This window comes from Narcine bancroftii, chromosome 1, assembly GCF_036971445.1.
Source record: "Narcine bancroftii isolate sNarBan1 chromosome 1, sNarBan1.hap1, whole genome shotgun sequence".
In the NCBI taxonomy this organism is placed as follows: domain Eukaryota; kingdom Metazoa; phylum Chordata; class Chondrichthyes; order Torpediniformes; family Narcinidae; genus Narcine; species Narcine bancroftii.
This window is the reverse complement of record NC_091469.1, coordinates 146071052-146093711: the sequence shown is the minus strand read 5'-3', so window position 1 is coordinate 146093711 and position 22660 is coordinate 146071052. Positions and strand designations below refer to the sequence as shown.

General features: G+C 41.8%; 1 protein-coding gene across 3 annotated transcripts in view; it reads left to right on the top strand.

Annotated features, from left to right (window-relative positions):
• galnt7 (UDP-N-acetyl-alpha-D-galactosamine: polypeptide N-acetylgalactosaminyltransferase 7) overlaps positions 1–22660 on the top strand; it is a 139380-nt gene that overhangs the window by 18930 nt on the left and 97790 nt on the right. For all 3 annotated transcript variants that reach the window (XM_069941309.1, XM_069941300.1, XM_069941291.1), the window contains exon 2: positions 8012–8463. In XM_069941309.1, coding sequence (XP_069797410.1) covers positions 8012–8463 — 452 coding nt within the window. The remainder of the gene's footprint in view (positions 1–8011; positions 8464–22660) is intronic.

Genomic DNA, 22660 nt, shown 5'->3' with positions numbered 1-22660 from the left:
TGCCAACCGCTCAGTCCAAGATTCCGCCCTGCTCCAGCTCCCTCAACAGCCCCTAAGGCTAGAGCTGGATGAGGTCCCACCCTGGATGAGACATATAAGGCAATCGAACAACTGAAAAGTGGCAAAGCAGCAGGTATGGATGGAATCCCCCCAGAAGTCTGGAAGGCTGGCGGCAAAACTCTGCATGCCAAACTGCATGAGTTTTTCAAGCTTTGTTGGGACCAAGGTAAACTGCCTCAGGATCTTCGTGATGCCACCATCATTACCCTGTACAAAAACAAAGGCGAGAAATCAGACTGCTCAAACTACAGGGGAATCACGTTGCTCTCCATTGCAGGCAAAATCTTCGCTAGGATTCTACTAAATAGAATAATACCTACTGTCGCCGAGAATATTCTCCCAGAATCAGAATGCGGCTTTCGCGCAAACAGAGGAACTACTGACATGGTCTTTGCCCTCAGACAGCTCCAAGAAAAGTGCAGAGAACAAAACAAAGGACTCTACATCACCTTTGTTGACCTCACCAAAGCCTTCGACACCGTGAGCAGGAAAGGGCTTTGGCAAATACTAGAGCGCATCGGATGTCCCCCAAAGTTCCTCAACATGATTATCCAACTGCACTTTTAGTTTTATCAGAATACAAATGACGTGTTCTCCAATCCAGGCAACATCCTGTTAAATCTCTGCAATCTCTTCAAAACATCTACAGTTTTCCTGTAATGAGGCTACCAGAACTGAATGCAATACTACTGAGTGTGGTCCATCCAAAATTTTATAGAGCTGCAACATTATCTCATGGTTCTTGAACTCCATCCCCCGACTAATTAAATCAAACTCCTTATCAATTTGCATGGCACCCTTGAAGGAACTGTTGACCTGGACTCCAAAGTCCTCCACACTGTTAAGGATTAATCACACACACTGACTATCTGGATTGAATTCCATCTGTCACTTCTCTGCCCAACTCTGCATCCTGTCTATATCCTGTTGCAACCTACGATGACCTTTGTGCCATCTTCAAACGAGGTGACTCACAAATCCACTTCAGATCATTTATAAAAATAATGAAGAGCCCGAACAAATCCCTGCAAAATATCACTAGTTCAGAAAGAAACTGAAGACTTGTTAAAGAAATAAGCTGTGAATTTCAAGGGAAAAATGGAACCACACAAAATTCACTTGTGCTGTAAATGGTTATATGGTCACATTAGTGGGCTTAAAAATTAAATCTGAAGTTGCAGGGATTTATTTCCTAAGGGCAATATAATGTAGTGAATTTGCATAACATCTTTCATATCAACAGACCCTTCCAAAGCTTAGCAACTAATTAGACAGTTTTGAAGTATGATCGCTGTGATGTCACAGGAGAACCAGCAGCTTGTGCAAGCTTTCATGGAAAAGCACTGAAATATAATGCTTGGTAATCCATTTCAACAAGTTGCTTGAGGTGTAAAATGTTTTGTAAATGGATTTTTGGATAACTTCTCACTCAAGTTGTGTTGGATCTTTCACATCTATCTGTAAGGAAACTTTGATTCAACATCTCACTGGAACATTATGGCACACTACTTTGTGAAATTCCTGTGATGAACTCAAGTCTCTGGGACATGAATTCAGAATCTACTAAATCAGTGGCATGGTCAAATACCTTCCACACACCTACGCCTGAAGAATTATTATACATTACTATTCCAGCATTTTAGGCGTAATACACTATTGTTTGAAAGGATGGGGAATACTATTAAATATGGAAATGTTACATATTTTAATGAACTTAAAATAGATAAATGTTTTTTTTTCTTTTGTTTGCCCAAAAAAAGGCACCCACAGAGGTCCCTTTAGTCTGGCACCCCTACAAAGAAGGGGAAAAAAACAAGAGTGTTCCTTCAGAGTCACCGAATGTCCACGTATCAGATTTCAGATTTATTGTCAGAGTACATGCATGACATTACATTCTTTTTCCTGCTGGCGAGGCTGATTTTCCCCTTATTAGTAGTGGGGGGAAAAAACTGCACACTTGTAAATAAACAAAGAAATGTAAACAAACTGAGCAATACAGAGAGAGAAAAAAATCAAAGTGCACATGAAAGTGTCCTTTAATCTCTGATTGGGTTTGTTGTTGAGGAGTCTGATGGTGGAGGGGGGGCAGCTGTTCCTGAACCTGATGGTACAAGTCTTCTGGCATCTATGTGCTGGGTGGTGTGGATCCTTGATGATTGCTGCTGCTCTCCGACGGCAGCGATCTCCATAGATGTTCTCAATGGTGGGAGGGTTTTGCCTCTCATGTCCTGGGCTGTGTCCACTACCTTTTGCAGGGGTTTACGCTCAGGGGTATTGGTTTCCCCAGACCAGACTGTGATGCAGCTAGTCAGTATACTTTCCACCACACATCTAGAAATTTGCAGGTGTTTTCAATGTCATACCAAACCTCCGGAAACTCCTAAGGAAGTAGAGGTGCTGACTTGCTTTCTTCACAATGCCTTTAGTGTGTGGGGTCCAGAAAAGATCTTCCAAGATAGTGACTCCCAAGAATTTAAATATGCTCACCTTCTCCACCTCTGATTCCCCCAATGACCACCACCGTCTCCGATGCCACCTCCTGCTCTCCTGTAGTCTCCGCAGCCACACGCCCTCCAGTCTACTTTAGCAGTGAATTTTCAGACAACCAAGTTACCCTCCTCAGGAGTTCCAAACCCCTGATAGCATTAGGAAGCTGAGAATGCCCAAGTTCCTTCAGGAGCCCTGTTTGCCATCGGCACCCTCATGAAACTTGGTCCCAATACTTGGTTCTCACGAGCCAATCTCCAGCAGCCTAATGTAAGTCCTTCCGTGGCTGAGCCCCACGCTGATTTGCAGCTGTGGTCTACTGCCCTCCCAGGCTTCTCTGCGGGTGGTTTGTCCCACTTTGGTGCCCTGTGCTGGTCCGCTGTTCTCCTGTAGCCTGCAACCTTCGAGGTCTGGGCTGCCAAGGATGGGCACCTCCACTGTGGGTATGGACGGATCTCCATGGGTTTGCCAGTGTTAATAACAATTATCACCAGCGTAATTTTACAGGCTGTTTGAACATGTATGGGGCCATCGGAGTAAATGGCCGAGCATTTGGATCCTGTGGAGGAGCACTAAGAAGACCTAGGTCCACACCAGCGCCAACGCTCCTCTTAATTGCCAGTTGCAGCAGTGCTGCCATTTTTGGGGGTTGATTTCATGAATTAAGTCCTTCACTACAAGTACAATAAAGGTTAAGAGTAGTTTCAACTGACCCAAAAAATAATTTCTTGTTCTAGATTTAATAAAGGGAAAAGGAAGTGTACAAATATGTTGATTGTTTATAAAGCAGAGAGATACATTAATTTGGTTATGATTAATTGTTAAAATGGCTGGATTGACCTTACAACTGTTACATGCGTACAGCTTATTAAAATAACTTAGTACAGTACTCGCCCATGAATATTAACTGTTCTAGTGCAAGTGATGCAAGCTCTTAACTGTGGAATTTCTTAAAACTGTGGAGGATTGGACATCACAAACGCATGGAATCCTTCAGTAAGAATTGCAGGAGTTCTCAAGTAATAGAATCATACCACACATAACAGGCCCTTCGGACCAACTCATCCATGCCGACTGATTTGTCATTTTGGGTTAATCCCATTTTTCTGCATTTGCCGATGCCACTCTTAATCCCTCCTTATCTAAAAATCCATCAAGTGTCTTTTGAATATTGATATTGGGCCACATGTCCACAGTTTTCTCTGGTATCTCATTCCAGATACAGACAACCTTCTGAGCGAAAAGATTTGCCTCTCAGGTCCCCCTAAATCTTTCCCGTCTCACCTTAAACCCATGCCCTCTATTTCTGTAATCTACCCTGGGGGAAAAAAGACTGCAAGCACTCACTTTATGTACAGCCTAATGATTTTGTAAAGGATCACCCCTCAGCCTGTTACACTAAAGAGAATAAAGACACAGCCTATCCAACCTCTCCCTGTAACTCAACATCCTGATGAGCCTCTTCTGCACCCTTCCAATTTATTAATATCTCTCCTCTAGCTTGGCAACCAGAACTCGATGAATGCAGTCTCGCCAGCCACCCTGCATAGCTGAATTGCAACTTTTGTACTCAACACCCTGCCCAATGAAAGCCAGTGTGTCAACTGACTTCTTCTCGCTTATGCCCCTGAATTGCACATTTCAAGGAAGTATGCATCTCTGCCCCCAGGTCTCTCTGTTCTCCAACACTGTTTAAGAACTGCCCTGGTTTGAATGAACAAAAGTGCAACACATCACTCTTCTCAAGAGCCGAATTCCATAAACTGCATCATCCTCAAATAAAACCAGTTAATGCATTCACGTGGGGATATTCTCCTTAGCTCACTTCTATCTTCCTCCAGTCCCGTACTCCTCTGAATTTAAAAGACGTGCAACCCCCATTTCTCATCTTCTTTCGCCTGAAGCATTGGCAGGTCATTGCCAGAACTTCCTGTTTTTCCACTTGTCCTTTGAACCTACCTCCAGATAAACATTTTCTCCATCACCTCTGAAGTTTAGCAAACATTTTGCCCACTAGTGTTTTTTGTGACGATCTACAGTGTCGTCCACAATGTTTGGGGCACCATTTTAAATTTGTAGTCAGACAATTCACATGTGATTAAAGTGCACATTCCAGATTTTATTTGTATGCTTTTTATATATCGTTGCCCCATTTCGGGGCACTGTAATGTTTGGGACGTTTGGCTTCACAGGTGTTTGTGATTACTAAGGTATGTTTAATTGCTTTGGGGTGGCACGGTTAGCGCAACGCTGTTACAGTGCCAGCGATCAGGACCAGAGTTTGAATCCCGCACTGTCTGTGAGGAGTTTGTACATTCTCCCAATGTCTGTGTGAGTATTCCCCGGGGGCTCCGGTTTCCTCCCACCATTCGAAATGTACTGGGGGGGGGTTGTAGGTGAATTGGGCAGTGTGGGCTGAAATAGCCTTTTACCATGATGTATGTCCAAACTTAAAATTAAAAAAAATTGGTGTAGGTATAAGAGAGCAAGGCTTGCTTCTAAGCATTTGATCACCTTTGGAGTCTGTAGTTCCTATTTTTCAACATGAGGACCAGAGTTGTGTGAATGAAAATCATTATGAGGCTGTAAAACAAAAATAAAACAGTAAGAGGGAGCACGGAAGAGCTCCACCGCTGATGAGAGAAGAATTCTCATAATGATGAAGAAAAATCCTCAAACGCCTGTCCAACAGATCTGAAATACTCTTCAGGAGGCAGGTGTGGATGTGTCACTGCCCCTTTCTGGAGCTGAAGATGGCTGCAATAAAGGCCCAACAGAGCATCACCAGAGAATATACTCAGCACCTGGTGATGTCTACGAATCACAGGCTTCAAGCAGTTTTGCAACCAAAGGATATGCAACAAAGTACTAAATATGACGACCTTAATATACATACAATTGCTATGTCCCAAATGTTATGGCACCCTGAAAAGTGTATAAAAAGTGCTGTAATTTCTACATGGTCAAACCAAAATGTGCACAAATATCCTTGAATAAAATCTGGAATGTGCACTTTAATTATATGTGAATTGTTTAATTACAAAAGTAAAACTGGAGCACAGGGGCAAATAAAGGAAAAGAAAAGTGTCTTTATCCCAAACATTAATGGAGGGCACTGGATATTAAAGATGCTTTGTAGCTGCAACTAACTGAACAATTCCTGGAGAAAAAACCTAAAGAAGAATCAATGACCTCTTGCTGATATTTTTGTTGTTAATGAAAATACTTGTGCAGTTCACCCACATCAGTACAAAAGATTAGGAAAGGATGAACACAAATGATGTAAAACATTAACCAAATTTCTGTCAATTAAATTTTAGGATAAGTTATTAAAATCAATCAACAGCTGATCTTGTGCGTAAGACGGGTCACGCCTGCTGATTAAACCACAGTGTTTTCTGGTAATTGCACAAAATAGTGACAATCTCTTTGGTCTATAGGTGGTAAACCATTTTTAAAAATTTCTTAACATGCTATTTATGTAACTAAACGATAATCATCCTCCCAATTCTTGATAATAATTAACCTTTTTTCTTCCATTGTAATGGACGGAGTCTTTGTGACTCATCTGTGCTTTTCCCTAAATCTCTTTTTTTTCTTTGGCTTGGCTTCGCGGACGAAGATTTATGGTGGGGGTAAATGTCCACGTCAGCTGCAGGCTCGTTTGTGGGTGACAAGTCCGATGTGGGACAGGCAGACGCGGTTGCAGGGGAAAATTGGTGGGTTGGGGTTGGGTGTTCGGTTTTTCCTCCTTTGTCTTTTGTCAGTGAGGTGGGCCCTAAATCTACTCAGACGTCATTTACATGACATTTTTTTAATGCTTTCAAATCAATCCAAGAGCTTTATGGCCAGCAGGATACTTTACAGTAGACGTTATATTGACACATTGACCACCGCCAGTGGGCTGATATCACCTCAAACCGTGCATCTTGGCGCCTCACAGTTCGGCGGGCAGCAACCTCCTTTGAAGAAGATCGCAGAGCCCACCTCACTGACAAAAGGCAAAGGAGGAAAAACCCAACACCCAACCCCAACCAACCAATTTTCCCCTGCAGCCACTGCAACCATGTCTGCCTGTCCCGCATCAGACTTGTCAGCCACAAACGAGCCTGCAGCTGACGTGGACTTTTACCCCCCTCCATAAATCTTCGTCCGCGAAGCCAAGCCAAAGAAGAGATAATACAGAAAACCAATTCGCACACAGGAATCTCCAAGACATGACACTCTGATAATGAACCAAAGATCAGATTTTAAAATGTTGAGGGAAGTATAGATGTTGGCCAGGACATCAGGAAAATTGCTTTGTTCTCTTTTTAAAATAGTGTGATGACTTTATGGATAGCCAGCAACACAAATAATTGTTTAGAATTCCTGATGGTTTGGCAGGGCTCCATTTTCCATGCACCCTTTAAACATAGGGTACCCCATCTCCCCCATTTTTAAAAGAATGATAGTTGCCCTATTTCCCATGCTTCCTATAAACTCACCAGTGCTCTATTTCCCACATCCCCTTTAAAACAGGGAACAACTTAGAATATGAATTAAGAGTGTTGGAGTATTAATTGCAATAATATCCAATGGCCTGCAAAATCTGTCATTTTAGCACCATCAAATTCCCAAAGGCGCCAGGTTACCAGAGTTTTACTGGCAGTTGTAATTACATATTCAATTCCATTTCTGAAACAGTTTTCCATTGTAGTCATGCTAAATCTAATGGTTTAATGAATGCTTCAGAAATTTTACTTCCCCTTCAGGGTCTCCAAACATTTTGTCTTTGCGGATCATGTGGATGTGCATTGCTGAACTCTGTGATATGTGTACAGTTTAAATCAGTGTTTTCCCATCACATGTTAGTGTTTCAGACTGATACTATATTGCTTACAGAAACATTCAAATTTCCAGACCTGCAAAATTCATATAATAATGAAAATTAATAAATAAGCAAAAAAACTCTCCCACCCCATGGCATGAACATTGAGTTCACTGCGTTCCACTAATCAGCTTGCCTCTTCCCCCCCTCCCCCCCCTTAACTAGTCATTCCAGTTCCTACTTCCCTTTTCTTTCCACCTAGCCTAGACTCATCCCCCCTTCCTGCAGTCCTCCTATCATCTCCCACCCTGACCAAACCCCCCACCCCCCTTTATTTCATACATCTCTCATGTTCCCTCACACCTTGATGAAGGGCTCAGGCCCGAAACGTTGGTGATATATCTTTACCTTTGCGACATAAAGGCACTGTTTAACCTGCTGAATTTCTCCAGTATTTGTGTGTTTTTTCATTTAACCACGATGTCAACGGAATCCTGTGTTTTACCAATAAAAATTATCAGATTATTCCTGGAATAACATAGGTTCAAAGGCCAGGAAAGGCACTGATTAAGATTATGATGCTTCTCTTCATATTAATTTTTTGAAAATTCTTATTACTAATTTTTTTTGTTACTTGTTTACCATTTTTTTTAGCCGGGAAGAGATGTCAACAAGCATTTGCCAAATATTCCTGAAAATGGACCTGCTGTGAATAACAGATTTCAACCAGTTGTCCCTTGGCCTCAAGTTGAAGGAGTGGAAGTGGACCTGGAATCTATTCGACTGAAAAATAAAAATGCACCACAGCAAGGTGCTGCCGACAATAACCAACAAAATGCGATACAGCAGCAGTATGTTACTTTCAAGCCACAGAAATTTGTTTATCCTGATCCAATCTTGAGAAATGGTGTCCTGGGGAATTTTGAGGCGAAACAGCCAGAACCGCCAGGCATATTCAATGGCCCTGGGGAAGAAGCAAAGCCTTTCGTACTGGGTCCTGAATATAAAGAAGCTGTGCAAGCAAGTATCAAGGAGTTCGGTTTCAACATGGTGGTCAGTGATCAGATATCATTGGATCGAACAGTCAGTGATCTGAGGAATGAAGAGTAAGTTTGAAATAGATGTAAAATTGTATTAGTTAATATATTGACTTGCAAGTCTTTTTCTACAATCATCTTTCCCATCTCACTCCTTATACCAGTTACACAGGTAATGAAAACTCTGGCAGAGTACTAATTCTTCAAGTGCTGGGCATTGTTTGACTTTGGGGAAGATGGCTGTGAACCACACCTTGAATTTGTCACTTCCCAGCAAGGATCTAAGTTTCCAAAGGGGTTTATTAGATTGCAATCAGGAATAGAAATGCTATTGTAAAACACAAAAGTCTTCAGACTTCATTTTGCTTCCTTGATAAACTGTTGTTAGATGTGCAGCTCAGTTATTTTTTGTGTCATTATCAAGCCAGTCTTGTACGGCACTTCTTGTTGCAAGTGTCATTAGCTTTCTACCAAACAAGTAGCATCTATAGTTTGATTGCTTTGTTTGTGTAGATATATCACTGTAGCTCCTGGTTAATGTCGGGATTACATCTGCTTTTTTTTGTTGATAGGTATATGTGAGCAGTCTAACAGGTTATCTCAAATATTCAAACAGCTGTGTAAAGAGTGCAGTTGATGGAGTATAGAGTTACAATGAAAAGAACAATCAATTATTACCAACCAAAGTCCACCCATAAAAGCTAGTGTTCTTCCATTATTCCTATCCATTCACTGTGTCCTTAAATATTTGCCTTTGCACTTTGCATATCTCCTTTTAGCATCTGAGCTCGAATTATCTCGATTTCTATACTCTCTTTGGCTTGGCTTCGCAGACGAAGATTTATGGAGGGGTAATGTCCACGACTGCTGCAGGCTCGTTGGTGGCTAACAAGTCTACCCTTATGAGAATTATCAGTATTCTGACTTCTTACTCTCGCCTCTCCCTTCATTGTCATCACTTGAGCGATCAGAGTTAAACACGTCTTCCTCCTGTCACAAAATTGCTGGAGGAAGGTCTCGGGGCCTCAAACGTTGGTCATATAATAATATCTTTGCCTCTTGCGGATGCTGCAGGACCTGCTGAGTTGCTCCAGCACTTGAATGTATTAAGTACAATGTCAGTGAGCCAAGCAGATGCTAGCTATCGACATCACCTGGCTAAACTGGATCTGCTTCATCCAGTTTCATCTATGACATTTAAACATGGAGTATTAAGTGGCGAGCTCTCCACTGGCCACCGTGACAGAGGTGCACCAAAGAAGAGGTACAAGGACTACCTAAAGAAATCTCTTGGTGCCTGCCACATTGACCACCGCCAGTGGGCTGATATCGCCTCAAACCGTGCATCTTGGCGCCTCACAGTTCGGCGGGCAGCAACCTCCTTTGAAGAAGACCGCAGAGCCCACCTCACTGACAAAAGACAAAGGAGGAAAAACCCATCACCCAACCCCAACCAACCAATTTTCCCTTGCAACCGCTGCAACTGTGTCTGCCTGTCCCGCATCGGACTTGTCAGCCACAAACGAGCCTGCAGCTGACGTGGACAATACCCCTCCATAAATCTTCATCCGCGAAGCCAAGCCAAAGAAAGAAGAGAAAAGATTAATTGCATCAAGATCAATATCATCATGAACACTAATGTTCACTCTGTCATTATTACAACTGCGCACATCATTATTATCTCCAAACTCTCACCCCTGTTCGCGTCATTCCTTGTAACAAGGGTCAGAATCTCCAATTGCATACATTCCGCAGTCTGATGCTCATTGGATATCTGCTTATTAATCTTGAATGTCAACTTACAAGTTGTTAAGACATTGATATTCTCCTGACCTAGATTTCTTGTCAAGTTCCAACGGTTTCCTTGTAGTGATAGAGGTTGTTTTGCAAGTCGACAAGTTGACATTTCGTAAATAATACAGTAAGAGTTACAGAGAGAGAGATCAATTGGTACAGAGCAAAGGCAGCGTAATTTTACTGTTTTGGGGTTCGTTCAGGAGTTCGATAATGGTGAGAAAGAAGCTATCCTTTAATCTGGTGGTATGTGATCTCAAAATTGTGAAGCTTCCTCCTGGTGAAAAGAGAGGGAATAGAGTGCAGCCAGAATGAGGCGAGTCGAAACATCGGTTATGCATCTTTATCTTTGCTTTATAAAGGACACTGTTTGACCAGCTGAGTTTCTCCAGCTTTCTTTTAATACGTGGCCTGCTTTTCCAAGGTAGTGTAAGTTATGAATGAAGTCGATGGAGGGCAGGTGGTAATGAGTGATGGCCCGAGCAATGTTCACAACCTCCTGTGGTTTCTTGTAGTTCCTGTATCACACATTGACGCAACCTAATGGGATGCTTTCAGTGGCACACCTGAACAAGTTATTACGGGAGGTGGGTGACGTGTCAAATATCCTCAGGCTTCTGAGAAATTAGACTTGCTGATACACTCTCTTGGCCAAGTCACCAAAGATGTTCACAGCTCGGAGTTTAAAACTGCCTACAGTATCCACAAGAAAAGTTCGGTTATCTAATGAGGGGAGGTTGATCAGATTTTGTCAAGAATCGTTAAGATTGGAGGGAGTCACATGATGGAGTAGTGGCCGGACGGTGAACTCCAGCCCTCTCCAGAAAAGTCGGGAAAAACAAAGGAAAACACAAAGGCACAGAAATAAAAGTGACAGAAAAGTGAGTATAAAGGTGGAAAGAAGATGGCGACAAAAAAAGAAAAATCGAAAGCAACGGTAAGAAGAGAGGAAGAGAAGACAAAGGAGGAAAAAGGTGAAGGCCTTACCTGTCCGAAGAGGCCCGCTGCAGAGAGAGAAACCCGCTCCCTCAGGTCGGTAAATAATGGACTACAAAAATGGCTCGCAGAGCCGAGTAAAAGTGCGCAACCGCGCATGCGCGATGCGAATGAAAAAAAAAACACACTGACGGGAGGGGGGACCAGCTGGGGAGTCGATCTCCCAGCCGGCAACGACAACTGCAGAACACCTGCAGCAAGAAGAAACCACAGAAGACAATAGAAACAAGAAAGAAGAGAAGGAAAGGGCAACAAAGAAACAACAGATGGCCAACCCAGAGGAAGAAGAAGAGGAAGAGGAAGAGTACAGTGAAATAGAAGAAGAAAAGAAAGGCAAGGTAAAGGATATACTTGCTCTTATTAAAGGATACATGGAGTCATTTAAAGAATGGCAAACACAGGAATTTAAGGATTTAAGAAAAAGAATAAACAACACAGAAGAGAAAATAAATAAAATGGAGATGACCTTAACAGAAATGGGAAAGAAAATGGACAAGATGGAAGAGCGGGCAGTAGCAGCAGAAATGGAGGTAGAGGACTTAAAAAAGAAATTGGAGGAATCTAATAAAAAAACTAAAGAGACACAAGAACTACTAGCTCAAAAAATAGATACAATGGAAAACCATAACAGAAGAAATAACATAAAGATAGTGGGCCTTAAGGAAGATGAAGAAGGCAAGAATATGAGGGAGTTTATAAAAGAGTGGATCCCTAAGACCCTAGGATGTCCAGAACTACAGCAAGAAATGGAAATAGAAAGGGCACATAGAGTATTGGCCTCTAAACCACAACCACAACAAAAACCAAGATCTATTGTAGTAAAATTCCTAAGATATACTACAAGAGAAAAGGTACTGGAGAAGACAATGGAAAAAGTAAGAGAGGGCAACAAACCACTGGAGTATAAAGGGCAAAAAATCTTCATTTATCCAGATATAAGTTTTGAACTCCTAAAGAAGAGAAAAGAGTTCAATACAGCAAAGGCGATTTTATGGAAGAAAGGGTATAAATTTATACTAAAGCATCCAGCGGTATTGAAAATATTTATTCCAGGACAACAAAACAGACTATTCTCGGATCCAGAAGAAGCACGAAAATTTGCAGAACAATTACAAAAATAGACTGAGGGAGGAAGACGGGTAATGAGAGTTAAAATGATCACGATTGATATGTATGTGGGTAAAGACAAAAATAAACTGAGGGATGAAGACGGGTAATGAGAGTAAAAATGATCACGATTGATATGTATGCGGGTAAAGAGGTATAAGAGTGAATAGAGACAATGAGCATACATGAATGTATCTGTACTTAGAGGAAAATATAGATAGTATAGACAAGAATTAATAAGGGAAGGTAATGGAATAGAGAGAATAAGGAGGGAATTAAAAGAGTGACCTTTGTGACATATGAAAAGTGAAATCTTTTCTGGGGGAGGCGGGGTGGGGGGAAATAGCGGTCACTGCAAAATCAGTTGACGCTTGCGAGTGGATTCGCAAATCCAAATGGAGAGGGGAGATGTGGTTGTCCGACAAGGGATAAAGGACAACTCAGCAGGTGAAGGGGAGATTGGGGATAAATAAGATAGAAATAGGAGAATAAGGAAAATGTTGGATGTTGTAGGAATGTTGTCTTATAAAGAGTTGAAAATAAGAAAACAGAAATGGAAAAGGAGGAAAGGTAATGATGGAAAAACGGAAAGAGAAGATAAACAAAATATAAAAGGGCTACGCTGAACTATATGACTTTAAATATTAATGGAATACATAACCAAATTAAAAGGAAGAAACTACTAAATTTAAATGAATAAATGTATTCCATTAGAAAAAATAACATATAGGTTAAGAAATAATATTGAAATATTCGAACAAGTATGGGAGCCTTACATTAAATACAATAGCGAAAACCTACCGGGGACAAACATTACCTAAGTTGATGGAAGGAGAAGGAAAGAAAAGAATGGACTCAGTAGAATTTCTCGTGTATTTTTGTTGAATGACAACATTGTCTGACTGGCTTAATGCAACCTAGATTGTATACCTAAAATGGATGAGAGGGGGGGTGGGGGGGTGGCTTGGGAGGAGGGGGGGGGGAGAAAAAGTCACTGTATATGTGTGAAAAAGAAATAGTGTATATCATGGCTAATGTGATTTATGGTGTGAAAAATAAAAAAATAAAAAAAAAATTTAAAAAAAAGAATCGTTAAGATTTAGAAGTAACCAAAATTGAACTTTAAAACTTCTGAGAAAGTTGAAAGAGAAGACATTGAAGCAGTATTTTACATCGTTAGGGGTTTAGAACTAGAGTATGTATATTTAGGATTTCTGACTTCTGGAAGTGGATTAATTGAATTCAGGATTCCTTTATCGCCATGTTATAGTACAGAACATGTAATATTATGAAGTTGCCTTCTGCCTTCCACAAAGAGTCACCGAGTGTCACCCAGCATCCCTTATAGTAAGAGAGAAAGAGAAGCAAAAGAGAGTCCTTTCTGAGTCACAAAATGTCTGTGGATTTGCCTGCAGCACTCCCTCAGCCACCACGCAAATCCCTGTTTGATCCATTGGCAGCCCGAGCTCCAGATCCGACCCTTCCACACAATAAGAAAGCCTTCAGCACCTGAGGCCCTTCTTGCCCTCAGTACCCTCTCGAATCTTGGCTCCCATATGCTCCCATAAGCCAATCTCCAGCAGCCTGCAGCCTGTGTTAGTCCCTCAGCTGCTGAACCCCTCGCTGGTCCAATGCCACGGTCATCATTTTGTAAGGTGGTCTCCTCTACTTCTTCTGAATGGGATGTTTTCTCCCCATTTTTGGTGTTTTGTGCCAGTCCATAGCTCCCTAGACTCTGCAACTCACTGCGGCTGCTGTCAGGCCTTGCACGCTGCCATCTTGGGCATTGTACTTTGGCCTATTCCTGCTTTTGGCAGAAAATGTTTTTCACATATTGGCCATCTGCTGTGAAATATTCATAACTGATAAAAAGAAGCAATAAAAACATTTGCATATTTCCAATAATACATTTTCTCATCTGCACTGATAGCATTCTTGATACTCACCATTCTCCATGTGAAAAAAATTACCTGTCAGATCTTTTAATTTCTCCCCTCCCACCTTAAGCCTACACCCTATTTTTCCCTCTGCAAAAAAATTCTGACAATCTATCTTATCTCTCTGTGCCCCTCTTAATTTTTAAATGTCAAAAAGGACACCTCTCCACTAAGAATGAATCCATCTTGTTCAATCTCTCCTAATGACAGCTGTCCATTTCAGACAACAAATCTTCCAGAAAGTAAATCTCTTCTGTACTCTCTCTATTACTACCACATCTATCGTACAGTGCAGCGACCAGAACTGTAAATTCTCAAGTTTCAAACAACTGCAATGGGATGCCCCAACTCTTATCAATGCTTCAGCCTGTGAAGACAAGTATACCAAATGCCTTTTCCACTACCCTATGTTGCCACTTTCACAGAGCTATAGGTTTTTAATTTACCCCTTAAAAATATAATATAGTATACTTAAGAGTCAATACAGCAAGTAAACAGGCCATTCGTTCCATCACATCCACGGTAGCTAGCAGACATCCATCCATGTTAGTTCTGCGCCAATTTAAGCTGCACTTTTGCCTGCAATGGTTTGTATCCCTCCATTCCCTGCCTATTCATGTGTCTATCTAAATGCCTCTTAATCTCCTCTGTCCAATCAGCTTCCACCACTTCCCCTGGCAGCACATTTCAGTCCATGTATGAAAAGATATTTGCCTCATGATCTCCTTCAAATTCTTTCCTCACTATCCACAATGTTGCTCATTTTTGTGTTACCTTCAAAGTTGCTCATCAACCCACCTACATTTTGACATATGTCACAAACAGTAGAGGTTTCAGCACTTACTGTTGCGGAACAAAGGTCTGTCTCAATGCTGCACAGTGGCCTTCTCCTCCCTCCCCCTTCACCCCAACCTCAATGCCAGCCCAAGCATCATACTTACCTTTTTCTCACCCCTCTATGAGCTCCCTTCTCTCCATTTCATTCTCACTTCCCCCACTTCCCACTCTTTGTCCCAGATCTAATCCTTCCCTGGTCTTCACCATTCTCCTCCTCCCATAATCTCGCCCTCTCTAATGGTTGGCATCTATCATTAGCTGAAACGTCACATTCATTCTGCTGAGCTTGCACTGCAATTAGTGGCACGCCAGTAATGATGCCAGGCTCTTCACCTATAACCTTGCCATCTCCAACCTTTCTTGGATAACCCTTTCTGGTCTTTTACTCTCTCTTGACCTTGATCCTGATGCAGGGTCTGAACTTGCCTTCGCAAATCCTTGTCCAGCAGTTTGTTTTTGTTCTGTATTACAGCATCTGTGGTGACTGATATCTTCAATAAGATCATTTCAAGTCATTTATCTCAGAGCCAAATTTCTTCATGACCTTAATTCCTTTAATAGCTAAAAACATATCAACTTCTGTCATGAATAATTCTTTACCCTCCTCCACTCTCATTGGGTAAAGAATTTCTATGATTCACTGCCCTTTGGGTGAAGAAACTTCCATTCATCTGTTCCGAATGGCTGTACTTTATTTTTAAGATTGTGAACCCTGATTCTAAACATCTTTCATTTCCTGTCAAGCTCTTTAGGAATTCTGGTATTTTGTTATAACCATATAACAATATAACCACTTACAGCACAGAACAGGCCAATTCGGCCCTAGTAGTCCATGCCGTAACAAATCCCCACCCTCCTAGTCCCACTGACCAGCACCTGGTCCATACCCCTCTAGTCCCCTCCTATCCATGTAATGATCCAGTCTTTCCTTAAATGTAACCAATGATCCCGCCTCAACTACTTCTGCCGGAAGCTCATTCCACATCCCCACCACCCTTTGCGCAAAGAAATTTCCCCTCATGTTCCCCTTATAATTCTCCCCCTTCAACCTTAAACCATGCCCTCTAGTTTAAATCTCCCCCACTCTTAATTGAAAAAGCCTATCCACATTTACTCTGTCTGTCCCTTTCAAAATCTTAAACACCTCTATCAAGTCCCCCCTCAATCTTCTACGCTCCAGAGAAAAAAGCCCTAGTCTGCACAACCTTTCCCTGTAACTCAAACCTTGAAATCCTGTCAACATTCTCGTGAACCTTCTCTGCACTCTCTCTATTTTGTTTATAGCTTTCCTATAATTTGGTGACCAAAACTGTACACAGTACTCCAAATTTGGCCTCACCAATGCCTTGTACAATTTCATCATAACCTCCCTACTCTTGAATTCAATACTCTGATTTATGAAGGCCAACATTCCAAATGCCTTCTTCGCCACACCATCTACCTGAGTATCAGCCTTGAGGGTACTATTTACCACAACTCCTAAATCCCTTTGTTGCTCTGCACATCTCAATAGCCTACCATTTAATGCATTTGACCTATTTTGATTTGCCTTTCCAAAATGTAACACCTCACACTTATCTGTTTTAAATTCCATCAGCCAATTCTCAGCCCACACCTCCAGCCTTCCTAAATCACCTTTTAATCTACAGTAATCTTCCTCACTGTCCACACACCACCAATCTTTGTATCATCCGCAAACTTGCTTACCCAACTCCTCCACCCCTACTTCCAGATCGTTAATGTATATAACAAACAATAGTGGACCCAGGACCGATCCCTGAGGAACTCCACTGGTCACCGACCTCCAATTGGACAAACAATTTTCTACCACTACTCTCTGACACCTCCCATCCAACCATTGCTGAATCCATTTCACTACCTCCTTATTTATACCTAATGCCTCCACCTTTTTTCCTAACCTCTTGTGGGGAACTTTGTCAAAAGCTTTACTAAAGTCTAAATAGACAACATCCACAGCTTTCCCTTCATTAACCTTTTTTGTAACCCCCTCGAAAAACTCAATCAGGTTTGTCAAGCATGATCTACCCCTGACAAAACCATGCTAACTACTCCCTATCAATCCCTGTACCTCCAAATATTTGTAAATACCATCCCTCAGAACACTTTCCATCAACTTGCCCACCACAGACGTCAGACTCACGGGCTTATAATTCCCAGGTTTACATGCGCAATCCTCCAATCCTTTGGCACTACCCCTATGGCCAGTGACATCCTAAATATTTCTGTTAATGGCCCCACTATCTGTCCACAAGCTTCCCTGAGTGTCCTTGGGAATATTTTGTCCGGTCCCGGAGATTTATCCACCTTTATCTTTTTCAACACAGCCATCACTACCTCCTCAGTTATCCCACTATTTTTCTTTACTTCAACTGGTTCAATATTTTTTTCCCTAGTGAATACCAAGGCAAAGAAATCATTCAAAATTTCCCCCATTTCCTCTGACTTCTCACTCAGCCTACCCTCGCTATCTACAAGGGGTCCAATTTTATCCCTCACTAATCTTTTACTTTTAATGTACCTATAGAAACCCTTTGGATTTATTTTTACTCTGTCTGCCAAAGCCTCTTCGTGCCTTTTTTTGGCCTTTCTAATTTCTTTCTTAAGATTCCTTCTACACTCCTTGTAGTCCTCCTTCAAATTCTCAGCTCCCTGTTCTTTATACCTCTTGTACACCTCCCTTTTTCTCCTAACCAAATTTCCAATATTCTTTGAAAACCAAGCCTCCCTATGACTTCCAGCCTTTCCTTTGATCCTCACTGGGACATATCTGCTCTGTACCCTCAAAATTTCTTTTTTGAATATCCTCCATTTTTCATTTACATCCTTACCTGAAAATATCCTGTCCCATTCAATACTCCCCAAATCCCTTCTTATTCCTTTGAAATTTGCTCTTCTCCAATCCAGAACCTCAACTTTAGGCCCCTCTTTGCTCTTCCCTAAAACTAACTGAAAACTAACAGAGTTATCATCACTAGACCCAAGTTGTTCCGCAACATTAATGTCCCATACCTGACCTAGCTTGTTCCCTAACAGGAGATCCAGTATTACACCTTCCTGAGTCGGTTCTTCTACTGACTGATCCAGAAAGCAATCTTGAACACACTTAACAAACTCCAGCCCTTCCAGCCCTCCAACCGTGTGCGTATCCCAATCAAGGTGAGGGAAGTTAAAATCTCCCATGATCACTACCTTATGATTCTCACACATACACGTTATCTCCCTACAAATTTGTTCCTCTAATTCTCTTGGCCCATTTGGTGGTCTGTAATACACCCCTATTAGCACCCTCATGCCTCCTTCACCCCTCAATTCCACCCAAACAGCCTCACTGAACGATCCCTCCAGACCATCCTGCCACCTCACGGGAGTAATGTCCTCCTTAACAAGCAGAGCAACTCTTCCCCCTTGTTTACCCCCTGATATATAACATCACATCAAAATGCAAAAAAAAAGGAGGAGTCACGCGATGGAGTAGTGGCCGGACGGTGAACTCCAGCCCTCTCCAGAAAAGTCGGGAAAAACAAGAGAAAACACAAAGGCACAGAAATAAAAGTTACAGAAAAGTGAGTATAAAGGTGGAAAGAAGATGGCGACAAAAAAAGAAAAGTCGAAAGCAACGGTAAGAAGAGAGGAAGAGAAGACAAAGGAGGAAAAAGGTGAAGGCCTTACCTGTCCGAAGAGGCCCGCTGCGGAGAGAGAAACCCGCTCCCTCAGGTTGGTAAATAATGGACTACAAAAATGGCTCGCAGAGCCGAGTAAAAGTGCGCAACCGCGCATGCGCGAAGTTTCACGCATGCGCGATGCGAATGGAAAAAAAACACACCGACGGGAGGGGGGACCAGCTGGGGAGTCGATCTCCACAGCCGGCAACGACAGCTGCAGAACACCTGCAGCAAGAAGAGACCACAGAAGACAACAGAAACAAGAAAGAAGAGGAGGAAAGGGCAACAAAGAAACAACAGATGGCCAACCCAGAGGAAGAAGAAGAGGAAGAGTATGGTGAAATAGAAGAAGAAAAGAAAGGCAAGGTAAAGGATATACTTGCTCTTATTAGAGGATACATGGAATCATTTAAAGAATGGCAAACACAGGAATTTAAGGATTTAAGAAAAAGAATAAACAACACAGAAGAGAAAATAAATAAAATGGAGATGACCTTAACAGAAATGGGAAAGAAAATGGACAAGATGGAAGAGCGGGCAGTAGCAGCAGAAATGGAGGTAGAAGACTTAAAAAAGAAATTGGAGAAATCTAATAAAAAAACTAAAGAGACACAAGAACTACTAGCTCAAAAAATAGATACAATGGAAAACCATAACAGAAGAAATAACATAAAGATAGTGGGCCTTAAGGAAGATGAAGAAGGCAAGAATATGAGGGAGTTTATAAAAGAGTGGATCCCTAAGACCCTAGGATGTCCAGAACTACAGCAAGAATTGGAAATAGAAAGGGCACATAGAGTATTGGCCTCTAAACCACAACCACAACAAAAACCAAGATCTATTGTAGTAAAATTCCTAAGATATACTACAAGAGAAAAGGTACTGGAGAAGACAATGGAAAAAGTAAGAGAGGGCAACAAACCACTGGAGTATAAAGGGCAAAAAATCTTCATTTATCCAGATATAAGTTTTGAACTCCTAAAGAAGAGAAAAGAGTTCAATACAGCAAAGGCGATTTTATGGAAGAAAGGGTATAAATTTATACTAAAGCATCCAGCGGTATTGAAAATATTTATTCCAGGACAACAAAACAGACTATTCTCGGATCCAGAAGAAGCACGAAAATTTGCAGAACAATTACAAAAATAGACTGAGGGAGGAAGACGGGTAATGAGAGTTAAAATGATCACAATTGATATGTATGTGGGTAAAGACAAAAATAGACTGAGGGATGAAGACGGGTAATGAGAGTAAAAATGATCACGATTGATATGTATGCGGGTAAAGAAGTATAAGAGTGAATAGAGACAAGGAGCATACGTTAATGTATCTGTACTTAGAGGAAAATATAGATAGTATAGACAAGAATTAATAAGGGAAGGTAATGGAATAGAGAGAATAAGGAGGGAATTAAAAGAGTGACCTTTGTGACATATGAAAAGTGAAATCTTTTCTGGGGGAGGCGGGGTGGGGGGAAATAGCGGTCACTGCAAAATCAGTTGACGCTTGCGAGTGGATTCGCAAATCCAAATGGAGAGGGGAGATGTGGTTGTCCGACAAGGGATAAAGGACAACTCAGGAGGTGAATGGGAGATTGGGGATAAATAAGATAGAAATAGGAGAATAAGGAAAATGTTGGATGTTGTAGGAATGTTGTCTTATAAAGAGTTGAAAATAAGAAAACAGAAATGGAAAAGGAGGAAAGGTAATGATGGAAAAACGGAAAGAGAAGATAAACAAAATATAAAAGGGCTACGCTGAACTATATGTCTTTAAATATTAATGGAATACATAACCAAATTAAAAGGAATAAACTTCCAAATTTAAATGAATAAATGTATTCCATTAGAAAAAATAACATATTGGTTAAGAAATAATATTGAAATATTCGAACAAGTATAGGAGCCTTACATTAAATACAATAGCGAAAACCTACCGGGGACAAACATTACCTAAGTTGATGGAAGGAGAAGGAAAGAAAAGAATGGACTCAGTAGAATTTCTGGTGTAATTTTGTTGAATGACAACATTGTCTGACTGGATTAATGCAACCTAGATTGTATACCTAAAATGGATGAGAGGGGGGGTGGGGGGGTGGTTTGGGAGGAAAGGGGGGGGGGAGAAAAAGTCACTGTATATGTGTGAAAAAGAAATTGTGTATATCATGACTAATGTGATTTATGGTGTGAAAAATAAAAAAATTAAAAAAAAAAAAATGCAAAAAAAAAAGCATGTGAAAGATTATATGAAAAGCAGAATCGCCCTCAATCACAAGCATATCTTACCTGGGTAGGGAGGCCAGACTTGAACAGATTAACCCCGTTTTAAGGAAGCAGCAGGGATCTGGAGAATTGAGGTTGTCATGCAAAGCAGTCTTAGTCCAATATGCTGTTGTGCATGGTTAATGGTGCGAAGTGTACTACTCCCGTAATTATAAAGTTTATCTGTAACTACTTGCACAAGGTCATTTGGATCAGCAACTCTTCCCCTGACAGCAATGTGAAGTGTTGATTTGGAAAATTAAGGTGTATTTTTTGTACTTTTTTCTTCCCTGGCATTTGTAGGCTTAATGATACCTCAGAGGCAGCTGAGCATATGTACATTGATTCCTGTATTTCATGTACTTTTAATATGTTGATGGGTAGATTCCATACCCAAGACTGAGACTTCTGCACTACTGTCCACCCACAGCTGTGGACGTCAGAACCACATCTCGTCACAGGGATTTTCCCAGCTCAGCCCTGGCAGTCTCCAGGCTGGAACTGCAACACGGCTTCCTACCTCGGCTTAGGCTGGAGCCCTTGACATGGTTCCCTACCTGGATTCCAGCCGTTCTCATGCCGGAAGCTTTGATGCTTCCAACATGGGATTCTACCTGGGCTCCAACCTTCCACAGGCCAGAACTGTCAGCCTGGGCACTTATCTCGGCCTTGGCCTCAAACCTTGTCCAGCAGTTTGTTTTTGATTTAAGATTGTGAACCCTGATTCTAGACATCTTTCATTTCCTGTCGAGCTCTAGGAATTCTGGTATTTTGTTCAAAATGCAAAAAATAAAGCATGTGAAAGATTATATGAAAAGCAGAATCGCCCTCAATCACAAGCATATCTTGCCTGGGTAGGGAGGCCAGACTTGAACACATTAATCCTGTTGTAGTTTCACCTTGGCTAAATGTGATTGCAGCAAAATCGTATAGGCTTGAGCAAAGTGTATTCCCAGACTGGTATTCATGCTGACTCCGTCGCCCATACCCATCCTGGCCCCGGACTTCCCAAGCTCAGAACTATGGATGCTGCCACTAATGGATCCCACTATCCCTGCTCCCCCCCACATCAACACTCCTTACCCTTGCTCACACCTCTCCCTGCATCTCATCCTCCACTCCTCTGACCCCCACCCCCCTTTTTCTTCCCACCAGTGGCCAACGATTTCAATTCCACACACCATTGCCACACCAAGATGTCTGTTCATGGCCTTGTGTACTCCAAACTGATGCCACCTGCAAATTGGAGGAACAAGACCGTGTATTCTCACTCAGCACTCTAACCAGACAGCATTTCTCGGCCTTTAATTGCTGCTTACCCGCTCCCCTGGTCTCTCTCTCTCTTTCCCTCACTCCTTTTTGTCCCTTCCTCCAGCTCACCACCCCCTTCCCTTCCTTCTCCTATCTTTCTTAACCCTTTACCTTCTCCCCCATCACTTCTCAGTTTCTTTCTCTTCTAACCAAGATGGTAATCTCAGGATTGCTGTCTGTGCCATGCACAGAGAGAGAGAGTAGGAATAGGAATGTGTGGTAGATGAATGCATTGCTGAAGAGTTGGGGCAGGGGGCAGGGGTTATTGGGATCTTTTCTGGGGAAGGTCTGACCTGTACAAATAGGATGGGCTGCCCCTGAACTGGAAAGGGACCAATAT